This window comes from Penaeus japonicus, unplaced genomic scaffold (assembly GCF_977035675.1).
Source record: "Penaeus japonicus unplaced genomic scaffold, GWHDUDI00000001_assembly GWHDUDI00000031, whole genome shotgun sequence".
Taxonomy (NCBI): domain Eukaryota; kingdom Metazoa; phylum Arthropoda; class Malacostraca; order Decapoda; family Penaeidae; genus Penaeus; species Penaeus japonicus.
In genome coordinates this window covers 7,793,516-7,806,015 of record NW_028234433.1, presented here as the reverse complement: position 1 = coordinate 7,806,015, position 12,500 = coordinate 7,793,516, and the positions used below count along the sequence as shown (strand labels likewise).

The following is a 12,500-nucleotide window of genomic DNA, read 5'->3' as shown; positions in this document are numbered from 1 at the left end:
GTCATTTGGCCAGCAAAGCAAATTTGTGTCACAGGAATAACACTTTGCCCGAACTAGGTCTATACTATCTAAGTTGTAGCAGTATTAGTAATACAGTACAGTATATGTATTAATTTGTCTATCTTTCATTAATCTTCATTGGTTTGCAAAATTCACTACCGTAACACATGTCTGTTCCAAAGCTTACTGGCCTAGTTAGGTTCAAATTTTATTTTTTATTCCACCTCTAAGCAGTAGGCTTCATGCAACTTATCTTCACCTTTGGCAGGGGCATGTCTGTAGATATGTGAGATTTAAAGGTGGTGGTATCAGAGAATCTGGCAACATTGAGTGGCTGGCATTGGTTGGAACAGACATAGTTGTGGCAGAAAGATGTCTTTTTTTTAATTAGTAAAAGGAGATAAGGGTGTCTTACATGTATGAAGTTACTAAAATCCAAACAACAGAACATAAAAGAGGAAAAATAATTTGCAATAGCCCCTTTCATAGTGGCAAGTCTGCTTTCTGCTCCACCACTGCATTACTACAACATTCCGTTAAACAGGTGCTGGACATCGACACGGAATCAGAGTTGCACTCTGTCTTTCACAAGCTAGGGGTGTTGCGAGCCCTAGGGTTGATCTTCAAGCATGGAAAGAGAGAAGAGATGCTGCCCTACTCTAAGAATGTGTTATTACGTCTTATAGCAACCAAAGAGATAAACAGCAGTGACACCCCTGTAAGGAAACTGTCTATTAAACTCATTCAGCGAATTGGTAAGAGTGCAATAGTTTCTTTAACTGTTAGAATTCCCTTTTATTGTGTGTTGTGTAATGGGCTTTCTGAATTGAGAGATTGGTGATATTGTTATATTAATTATTTCTGTATTATACTGACTTTATATGGGACATTTACATTTTCTGAGGGGTTTTATTATAATTGTAATTAATATTTTTGTTTGAGTAACATAGAAATTTACCAGCTAATTGAACCATCCCTGTTTGGCAGGACTAACTTTCCTGAAGCCAAAGATTGCATCATGGAGATATCAGCGAGGGAGCAGGAGCTTGTCCATTAACATCAAGGGCGTCTCTAAAGAGGATGGCAAAGCGGAGAATATGGACGAGGAGGAGGAGGAAGATGAAGAAGTTGTGGGTGAAGTTGAAGAAGTTATTGATAGCTTACTTCAGGGACTCAAAGATAAGGATACCATTGTGAGGTGAGCTGATTAAGAGATTTTTCATTAATTGATAGAAACTTTCAATTCAGCCTAATAATAATTAATAGTAGTAGTAGTGTTTTTATTGTTATTATTATGATTAGTAATATTGATAATATAAATCATATTGTTCTTATTATTTTATCATCATTACTATTATAATTATTAATGTTATTGAGTTTGTGTTCTTTTTCTTTTATTAATCTTTCTTCCCTATCACTTGTATTATTTCAGCATTATTAGCATTATATCCAATGTTATTATCCCTCTTTTTCTTTACCTCTTCATCAATCTGACCCTCCTTCTGCATCCCTCACATTTTCTCACAGGAGTACACTGAAGCTGAGTGTTTACTTGCCTTATTTAACTCTGGAACCCAGCTCAAGTCAGGGTTAATCAACTTTTTTTGTCAAGTCTCAGGGTAACTAGGGGAGCCGGTCCCAGAGCAGTCTTTGCATATCCTACTTATGTTCTGTGGGTATTGATGATATATATAGTCTATGATCATTTTGTTGGTTAGATAATATTATCCACCATTAAAATCGATTTGAAGCCAGCCTCACCATCCAAAGGTCAGCGCAGTGTTATTGTAAAGATACCAATTCTGGATGATGTGGCTTTAGCACCAACACTTGGTCTGGCTTGAAGAATACTGGCTTTAAAAGACAGTTTCCTCTCTTGAATCATCTCCCATGATACTGGAAATACTCCCAGGATTCCAGTGGCATTTACATCCCTTTGATTCTCCATCCAGGTGGTCAGCAGCAAAGGGCATAGGGCGTGTGACAGGTCGTCTGCCGCAGGAATTCGGTGATGAGGTAGTGGGGGCCATTCTGGAACTCTTCTCCACACGAGAATCTGACAAAGCCTGGCATGGGGGCTGTCTGGCTCTGGCTGAACTAGGTATGCTTATGATATGAAAAGGAGAGTTTGACTTGCTGCTTCAAAAATGAAGAGTAAGTTTTATTGCATGTTGTGTTCAAAACAAGAGCCATTTGTACAGAATAATAACCAAAAAAATGAACAGTTTCAGAAAGCAAGATATTATTTTAAAATGAGATTAAATGTTTTACATGCTGAGTAATTCATTGAGTCATACATATAAATATTTCTAGGAATATTGCATACATAATGGACTGGAGTAAGATGTCAAATTATGTTCTTTTAATGCATAAAGAGGAAAACGACCTTGCTGTCTTCAGGAATGATAATTTATTGTTTTAATTTTTATAGCTCGAAGAGGTCTGCTGCTTCCAGAGAGACTTCCAGCTGTAGCACCTGTCCTTGAAAAAGCTCTTGTGTATGATGAGCTCAGAGGGCAGTATTCAGTAGGATCCAATATCAGGTATGGAGTGTCCCAGCTTAACCTATTAATGATGGGACCTAGTTGGCTGCACCTGGTCATCTCACCGGGGTATTTCACAGTGCCTGGGCCTAGCCCTTTGGGATATTTGTACAATGAAGCAGCAACCAGCCACTATATATCTGATCACCCGGTTTGAAGGCCAGAGAAATCCATGACATGACATTCACGTCACATGGCAGGCAGACCAGCTAAGCCATGATGTGAACATCATGTCATCTATTGTTATGGGGTTAAGTACTGATATGATTAATATCATCATTTTATTTATTATATGATCAGTATTATTATTGTCATTATTTGGAAGGTTATTATCAATATTGTTGTTATTATTATAATTGTTATAATTATAATTGTTAATATATTATTATTATTATTATCAGTATTTTATTATTACTATTACTATTATTATTAATATTACTGTTATTATCATTATTATTGTTATTAGTATTATTATTAATCATAATGCATTATTATTATCATTCATTATTATTACTATCTACATCAGTATCTATTTGATTACTATATTTTTTCTCTTTACCAATTTCTTGTGAAATGTGAAAATATTCATAATTACATTAATCTATCCTTTTCCAAACCTCTTTCCCAGAGATGCTGCATGTTACCTGTGCTGGGCCTTTGCTAGAGCCTATCACCCTGACCAGATGACTCCCTATGTCAACAAGCTTGCTGTCGGCCTTCTCATTGTCGCCCTGTTTGACAGAGAGGTAATTTCTTTGCCATGATTGAGATGTGGCATAGATCATAGAGATTTAGGTATCTTCTTTCTCTTATTAAACTGCATATAGAAGAATTTAATAAGAACATACAGATATTTCATGGGACAGATTCCCCTCAAGTGAACTGGAGCAGAGTTTGCTGTGATTATCTCAATATCAGTCTGAATTGCATAGGGTGCTGGTCAGTGTAGATTACAAGTGAGGTAGGTCCCTGGGGGTGGGGCATGTCCTGCCCATAATTATTCATATTTGTTAACCCTATGACGACGGTGCGTCACACCCGTGTGACACAGCCAAACTCCCGATGCCGGGGCGTCAAGCCAGTGTGACGATTTCAATGCAATATTGCAATCGCCCGGCATAGGGGTCTTCGCGTAGCGAGTGCCCCGTCGGGAAAGGGTTAATATCTATGAGGTTGTTTACATTGTTGTACATGATTGTAAGAGTGGACCATAGAACCTTACAATACTCCGATCTTAAATATAAAAGTTTAATGTAAGGTATGTGTTTGACATCTGGTGTGTAGTTATGAAGGTTTCTCCTCAGTGTTTGTTTGTTTGTTTGTGATGTACTCTATGATGTTTTTGTAATGTAACAGTTGTATCAAATGAGTGTTTGTGATATGATCAATGAGAGTAGTTTGCATTTATTGGTTCTTAACCCATTAACCCGTTAACAACGGGTGAATAGATATCACATGTAATGGTATTTGGGCCACACGCCGGGGACGCGTCACTTTGTCCAGCCTGGCACACGGGATGTGTGCGCTGGCTCACGGCTAGTGCAGCCGAGAATCCCGACGCGTTAGGCTTATGCGTTCGAAAGTCCCGGAATATCTGTCTTTTTAAGCTGAAATGGTCCTGTCGGAAATGGGTTAATAACAGGGCTGTTTTGGCTCCAAATGGTTGAATAGCCAGGTTATTTCAAACAGGTAAGCCTAATGCCTCTGGATTTTTGCACGCACTGGCCTCGGCCAAGCACTATATGCCCGACCACCCGGTATGCTGGCCAGGAGGATAGCCACCACTTGACATGATATCTTGTCACCCATCATTAACCCATTCACGCCGGGGCCATTCCGGCTTTGCGCACGGGGTTTGCTAGGTTTTTGAAAAATCATCCGAATCCAAACGGAGATTCGGGGCAGGGGCACCGGCCGCGAGCCCTGCCAGGCGCACGCATCCCGAGCGGCCAGCCCACGCCGGCCTTGGCGTCGGCTGCGACGGTCGGACGCACGAACAACAGCACGTACCTGTCATGGGTGTTAACAGGTTAATTGCATTTGCCATGTATTTAGTGAACAGTAATCATAATTAGTAACAGGTCAAATTAAAAAGTTTTCATCACCAAAAAGTCTAGAAGAAGAGTTAGGTGTAGATAATGTGAGGTTACTAATGAACAGTAGGAGGAGTGGACTAAGAATGGAGAACAGTGTTTTGTGCATATTATGCCATTTTATGTATATGCATCGTGTGCAATTGAAGGATCAATGTCATTATTGATTGTGATTAACTGTCTTATATGTTCAGAATGGCAGATAATCAATTTAAGAGAAATTGGCCAATAGTCTGGTCATTCTCTTGTTGTTAATGTTTGAACAAAGCCAGTCAAGTATGGGCTTGGAGATGAGTAATTGTGTGAAAATAGATTGGTAGATAGGGAAAAGGCCAGGTGCATATGAATTCAAGATAGCATCAAGCATTTAGTCTTGCCCTGTTGCTTTATTAGTATGAAGTGTCAGATGTGGTTCCTGTATACAGTTTACCAATATTTCAAAGGGTTGATAGGAGGTTAAGAGTTGTTTGGACTGTCAGGTTTCTATGTTCTTAATATATGAAAACACATTGAAAGTGCGTGTGAAAAAACAAGCTGTGATTTTGGATTTGATTATTTTGCTTTGAGATCCCCTTTTTCAACTAAGTGCAGAAAAGTGCAGATTAATCACTATCAAAACCCTATTCCCGCAGATTCCATGCCGCCGAGCTGGATCAGCAGCCTTCCAAGAGCATGTGGGTCGGCAGGGCACCTTCCCCCATGGCATTGAAATCCTTACCACTGTCGACTACTTCGCTGTTGGGAACAGGACCAATGCCTTCCTCAATCTCAGCGTCGAGGTTGGCCAGTAAGTTTTCTTCTTTTTTTCTTCTCCCTTTTTTGAGGAGGGGGAAGAATCTGGACAGAAAATTTAGACTAGAAATAAATGGTAATAGTGTAATGCAGTAATTTCATTGAAGAGTAAAACTTGAGCTGTAGTTAATATTTTAAATCTAACAAAGCTCTTTAAAAATGAAATTATCGTCACATATCCCTTCCATTCCAGGCATCCTGAGTACACGCAGCCTCTCATTGATCATTTGGTGGAGAAAAAAGTCAACCACTGGGATTCAGCCATCAGAGAACTGGCCTCAAAGGTACAAGTTGCTTATTTTGATGAGTGTAAGGTGTTCTGTGTATTGTTTTATTAGTATATTCTCTACATTATTCTAAGTCATTATCTTTATTATCATTATTATTGTTGTTGTTTTCTTTGTTATTTCTCTGAATATTAGAGTAATTATGAATATTGGTATAATTATCATTATCTTTTCATATTACCATTGCTATCACCATTATCATCTCCATCATCCCTATTATCATCATTATCCTCGTAATCATTTTTACAATTCATCCCTTTTATCCATCCAGGCCCTCCATAACCTGACTGCCCTTGACCCAGAGTACATGTGCAAAGCCATCCTGCCACAGCTTCTGACCCAGACCACAGGCAACATCCTTGTGACTCGACATGGTGCAATCCTGGCTGTGGCACAAATTGTCCATGGCCTCTCACTTGTAGCCAAGAAGGAAGGGAAACGCATTCAGGATGTCATTGGTGAGTTCTTATGTCTCAATTCTGCATGAGGATGTTTACTACCTTGTACTTTTGCTTCTACTCCTTCATTTTCTGTTTGTTTCTTTTTCTCCTTCATTTCCTTTTTCTTCTTTCTTTTCTTTATCTTCTTTTTATTCTTCCTTTTTTCTCCTGCTTTTTCTTCTCCTTCTGCTGCTCCTCCTCCTCCTCCTTCTCCTCCTCCTCCTCCTCCTTCTCCTCCGCCTCCTTTTAAGAAAGACCCTTTCAAATATATTGTCATGAGAGCATCACTGAATGAATGTCATGTAAAATAACATTCTCCCTCATCTTCTCCTTCTAGGAAATGACATACTAAGTGGAATACGCAACATCGTACCTTCCTTGGATGAGAGAAAGCTGTACCGAGGTATGGGTGGGGAGTACATGAGACAAGCAACAGCAGTACTGATCGAGAAGTGTTCTCTCTCTGCCATTCCCTTCCACGGCGAGGAAATTCTGCGTAAGTGAAGACATTCTCTTACAGAGGGAATCAAGTTTGTGTTTTATTTTCTTCCCTTTCAGTCTGCTTTTTTCCTCTTACATTTTTCCTCTTGAATATGAGATATATTAGGTTAGGAAATAAAGCACAAATGTGTTATGCATATACCTGCTTATAGTTGCTATATGTAGATGAGGTCAGAGGAGTTCAATACTAGGTTTGAAAAGGAGAGTAAGGGAGAGGAAAGAGACAATATATAACACAGGTTTACAGTGAAGATAGGTGAAAAGGAACGGTTTAAAGCAGAGTGGATATATAGTGCCAGGAAATGAGAATCAAGATCTGAGTATGGTGAAGATAAGGGTTGGTGAGGATTCACAGGGGAAGAAGTTTCTTTGTTTAGAATAGATGGAACAGGAGACATGTAAGTGGCAGTAGATTGGTAGAATAATAGTTTATATCACTTGGAGACATGAGCAGTGTTGCTGAAGTGCAATGCAAGGCATATGCGCAGTCTGTAGTGGTTATAATGCTGATGTGTGGCCAGTGAAGTGGACTGATAAAGGAAAGTTATAAGCAGCAGATATAAATGTTGAGGTTGATAGACAGGAAAAAGAAAAAGAAAATAAGACGAATGTAATATGTCAATGTGATCGAAAAGAGAAGGTAAAGATTGCATGGAGAAAGAATGGGAGAAAAATTATGAAAGTGATTGTGGAGGACAGTAGACTGAGAAGATGGGTAACCCAAGAAAGATGTGGGAAGAATGTTTGCTAGTGGGCACAAGGGCCAGAAGGGTTCACCCAGTGCTGCTCATGGCCAAGAGAAATGCAGGTCATCAAGTAGCCCATTCATGCTGGATGACATGATACCACATTATCAGAATATTTCCCACGCTATGGATGTTCTACCATGTCATGTACTTTTGCTATATATACATGTTGTACAGAGTTACATTTATTATAATTTTGTTTGGATGTGTGAACCAATGAGTTAAATGTCAGGAGAAGACTTTATGCTTTAGTGGTTATTACTTTTTTAAGAAAGAACAAAAGTTTTTAACTGCTGTTATCCCGAAACTGTCTGGGGTTATTGTTCTATCCCTCCCATAATGAAATCTTACAATGCATTATCTTTGATACTAATTTTGTCTGTCCAAGATATACATCAGTATATAAAGTACTCATGTAAAAAAAATTATAATAGATAAAACCCCAGCATACAAATTAAATTACAAGATAATTCAAAATGAATGTACAAAAATAAGATACTAAATAAACATACATGTGTGGGGCCAGATTTGTAGTTCCAAAGTATTATGATTTGTGTTTTAAGCCCATACAGAAGAAATTAGAATAGTATTGATAATAATAAGAATAAAAAGTTTAAAGGGATCAGTCCGCTTAGAGCACATACTACCATTTCACCTTTAAATTTCCAGAGAAGTGGCACCTCTTGCTAGAAGATTGTATTGTCTACGTAGACGAGAACATCCGCACAGCTGCCTTGGAAGCACTGCCTCCCTTCTGGTCAGAGTACTTTAGACCCACGACGGAGGAGAGTAGCAAGTGGAGGGATGCACTCATAGCCAGATACACAAGCGGGCTAGTCACGGAGAAGGAGACGCAGAGCTTGGGTTTTGCCGCTGCACTTGGTATGGCTGCCTATAATGAAACCTTTTGTTGATTATAAGTTTGTGTTTCATGTGTTTATAAACATTGATTTCTTCATTTAATTCATGTAAATATTAGCTTGAGAATGTGAAATTGTTGGTCAGATAGAAGTTTCAGGTAGAGAGATACAGAACCTTATTTTTCCTTGATATAACTTCTGCAAAGTAGCTTTTAGGTCTATTATTATATCTTTTTAAATGATATTTAAGTACTATTCTGAACTCCACAATAATCAGTAGTACATTTATTCCAGTCTTGCCAAAAATATTTTTTTTATTACCTGTATATATATTTCTATCCTTCATTCCTCCCCTCTTCTTTAGGGTGTCTCCCACACCCCATGATTGTAGGGAAGTTTGATGTGGTTTTGCCAGCCCTCATTAGAACAACAGAAATAACACCCAGTACAGCATCTTGGGCGCGGACAAGAAAGGAGGCCCTCTGTTCAATACTACACCTGGTGGATACAGTGGGAATTAAGACAGATGGAAAAGGTAATATGGGATGGTTATTTAATTTCTGTTGGTTTCTAGTTGTGGAAATTTGGAGTATCATTATGGAGTAGGTGTAGTGTGTTGCAGGGTAATTGCATAGAATGATAGATTTAGTGCTAAGAATACAGCAAGAATTAATGTTTTATGATTACTTACACTTGTTGCTATAATTGCACTAATGAATAAATGAAAATTTAGTTGTATATTAACATCTCAAGATGTTCAGCCTGGGCTGGGCATCTTAACCCTATGACGACGGTGCGTCACACTCGTGTGACACAGCTAAATTCCTGATGCCGGGGCGTCATGCCAGTGTGACATTTCCAATGCAATATTGGAATGGCCTGACGTAGGGGTTTTTGCGTAGCACATGCCCCGTCGGGAAAGGGTTAAGATGTGTGTTTCCTATTATTTTCTAGACTTATGGTATGAAGTATGAGTTTATATATGATATATTAACAAGGTGATACTAATGTAGAAGAAAGGTTTGAATGAGATTGAATGTCTAAAGAATGCAAGACACGTACTTGACCCTTTATGAAAGGTCATCATAACTGAAGGAATGAATAGTTTGTAATTTCAACAAAATATTTCATATATAGAATCATATATCATACCATAAGTCTTGAAAATAATAGAAAACACACCATCTTAAGATGCCAAGGCTAGGCTAAACATCTGAAGATGTGGCCATCTTAGAAGGGTTAATAATAACTACACCATATTAAGGTTATGATAATTCTCAACAGCATGTGATCAGGTATGCAAGGTAAACCTCATGCAAATCTACCAAGCGCTTGTGAAGAGTTTAGATGATTACACAATGGACCGCAGAGGGGACATCGGTGCTTGGGTCAGGGAGGCATCCCTTATTTCCTTACAGGTTTGTCATATATTTTTTGTTATTTACATAAAAAAAAAAAATTCTAGATGTATTAATCTACCTTGCCTAATATGCCACTAAACATCATTTTTAATCATTATTCATTTTACAATAAGTTCCAAGAATGAATATAGATATTTGAAGAGTTAACTCTACAAAATGGGCAATTCAATTTCAGTCACTCACAGCAAAGGTAGTAGGGGTAGATGCAAGCCTGTTGACTGAAGATGTTGTAGGAGAAATGATGGCCAGAGTCTGTCAACAAGGTGTGGAGAGAATAGACAGGACAAGAAAGGTGGCTGGAACTGCCTTTGCGGCCCTCCTGTATAGGTGAGTATTTTGATGGCATTGCAGTGTGATGTTTTTCTGCAAAATAGAAATTTATATCTGAATTGTCAAAGGATCATTCAGGGATAGAGAATAATCAAGTAACAAGTTTATCTGATCCATCCTAATGTGAGCATTTTGATGGTAATTCTTAAACCATTAAATTATTTTCCTGTCAAATCGCAGCAATCCCAAGGTCCCCCACATTCCAAATGTCAAGGAACTGGAGGCCATTTTCCCCAAAGACGTCTGTGATAAGATGAACTGGGCATCAGAGAGCAGCACCTTCTGCCTCTTCATCCAGCTGCTAGATCTGCCTGCTTATAGGAGTCGAGTGCTGCTGGGGGTTGCCTACTCTGCCGGTGGGATCTCGGCAAACCTTGTGAGTGAGAAGGGGATGTTTGCTCTTGTGTTTTTTTTTTCTCTCATGATCTATATTTGTTTCTCTTTCTTCCTCTATTCGTCTGTGCCTTTTCAGTATGTCTTTTTCTTATTCTGTGTTTTCCTGTTCTTTCTTTTACTGTATGTCTCTCTATTCCTCTTTTCTTTCTTTTTCCTTCCCTGAATAGCATGATGGATATATTCATTTGTTGATCATATATATGTATATGTGAATAAATGAGCCGTTTAATTGATAAATGGTAAGGAAGATAAATAGCTATTTTCATAAATAATTAGATATGCAGTTATAGAAGAGAAAAAAGTTAGAGAGATTGATAGAAGGATACTAAATTACAAATAGCAAAGATAGAGGAAATATTTGTTTAGATTTTATTTGTGAATGTAATATGAATTGAGAATTTTAACCATTGAACACTTCCCATTTGTTTTTGTTTTTTTGAAGCTAGGAGAGGCATTTAGTTGTTTTGCTTTTCAGAGCCAGATAGTTGTTTTGTAATGAAATAAACATTTAAAAAAATGGAAAGGAAAGTTCTCTGAATGCCATGTCCTTGCTCCTGGTTTCATTTTCTTTTTCTTTTTTTTCTCTCTTTCTTTTCGTCTTTTTGTCATTACCATGATCATCAGCATTATCAAAACAACTCCATTTGATCTCTCCTCCAACACCAGGCCCGTTACACAAGCGAGGCCTTGCACACGTACCTGAATGCCCGAGCCACCAAGACAGACCAACTGGCGTGTTTCATGGAAACTCTGCTGCAACTCTTCGGCAGTCATCAGAAGGTGGACCGCATAACCCTGCCACTCATCAAGACCATAGGGGACTTGCTGAGTTCTTCTGCCGTGCTAGATGTGGTGGGTGCTTTTATGTTCGTTTGTTAGGAGTATCTATTGGTTATTGTGTTATTTTCTTCTCATTTTTTCCTTTTACTTTAATCTGTTGGCTAAAGGGCATATAAGATACTACCAGGCTTGAATTACAGGCTCACTTTAATCAAGTGGCTGTTGGTGAGGTCTCTTGCTGCTAGTTTGGTGATTTCGGTCGTTTGGGGTGCATCAGAATTTCTGTGGTCTTTATTCACAGAAGCTTGAAAAAACAAAGACTTTCCTCCTGACTTGAGATTGATAAGGTTTTAGCTCTGCATACAGATGCATTCTGGAAAGATCATTTATTTCACCTGTTCACCCCTTCTTAGAGAAGAAAAAAAAATTACTGTTCCTTTTGAAAACACTTATTCATCCCCATTTTGAACATAGATGTTCAAGATATTATTGATCCTAAGGAGGTCTGCAGTATGATTGTATGTGTATATATATTATGTATGTATGTATATATATACATTATTGTAACTTCTTGTGTTGTTTTAACCCATTGGTCGCGGTATTAAAAAAATGTTTGTGCAATAGGATGGCTGTTTTACATGTCTGGCACGGTGCCATCCGCATCTATGACCGGCTCTGCCTTTGCAGCAAATCATGCCATCCACTGTTAATGGGTTAAAGATACAGAAGCTTTTGACTATATTTTTTTCATTAATGTAATATACATATATGTTGAATTAATGTGTATGTTAAGGAAATAGGTGCAGAACTCTCATCAGATGTCAAGATTATGGGCTACTCATTTGAAAGTGATAATTATTAGTTTTGCGAATATTTTTTTTTTTTTTTTATTGCTTTTCAAAATGAGTTAGAACAGGATTTGTGGATTGTGTTCCATTAGAGTGAACAAAGGAATATATTGTATTAACCTAATGTCATTTTCATGTAGGTGTTGGAGGGAGACAATGCATTCACATCCCGTCTCATCACACTACTGAAGAAGGAGTGCCTTAGGTCGACAGATTATCACAAGATTGCAGCCGTCATTGCAGTTCTCTGTGAGCTGTTGAGGACTGAGGGTGCTGCTGCCAAGGCTTGCCTCACTCAGCTCTCTCTCTTCTTAGGATATCAGGTGGGTGATATGGATGGATATTTGTAGACTTGTTTGGGTGTCAATTCATGATGTCTTATTGATTTATTTTCACCTGAATTTTTGTAAGCTGCTGATTTTAGAAGTCAGTAGTATTTGAATTATGAACCATTGCATTGTAA

At 38.3% G+C, this 12,500-nt stretch overlaps 1 protein-coding gene across 2 annotated transcripts in view; it reads left to right on the top strand.

Moving 5' to 3' along the window:
* The window catches only part of Tbcd (tubulin folding cofactor D), a 23,395-nt gene that overhangs the window by 9,857 nt on the left and 1,038 nt on the right, over positions 1-12,500 (top strand). For both annotated transcript variants that reach the window (XM_043014385.2, XM_086555627.1), the window contains exons 6-21: positions 545-755; positions 988-1,198; positions 1,953-2,101; positions 2,432-2,543; positions 3,172-3,289; positions 5,269-5,423; positions 5,622-5,712; positions 5,987-6,173; positions 6,493-6,651; positions 8,072-8,284; positions 8,627-8,797; positions 9,547-9,680; positions 9,859-10,010; positions 10,194-10,389; positions 11,076-11,261; positions 12,178-12,360. In XM_043014385.2, coding sequence (XP_042870319.2) covers positions 545-755; positions 988-1,198; positions 1,953-2,101; positions 2,432-2,543; positions 3,172-3,289; positions 5,269-5,423; positions 5,622-5,712; positions 5,987-6,173; positions 6,493-6,651; positions 8,072-8,284; positions 8,627-8,797; positions 9,547-9,680; positions 9,859-10,010; positions 10,194-10,389; positions 11,076-11,261; positions 12,178-12,360 — 2,628 coding nt within the window. The remainder of the gene's footprint in view (positions 1-544; positions 756-987; positions 1,199-1,952; positions 2,102-2,431; positions 2,544-3,171; positions 3,290-5,268; positions 5,424-5,621; positions 5,713-5,986; positions 6,174-6,492; positions 6,652-8,071; positions 8,285-8,626; positions 8,798-9,546; positions 9,681-9,858; positions 10,011-10,193; positions 10,390-11,075; positions 11,262-12,177; positions 12,361-12,500) is intronic.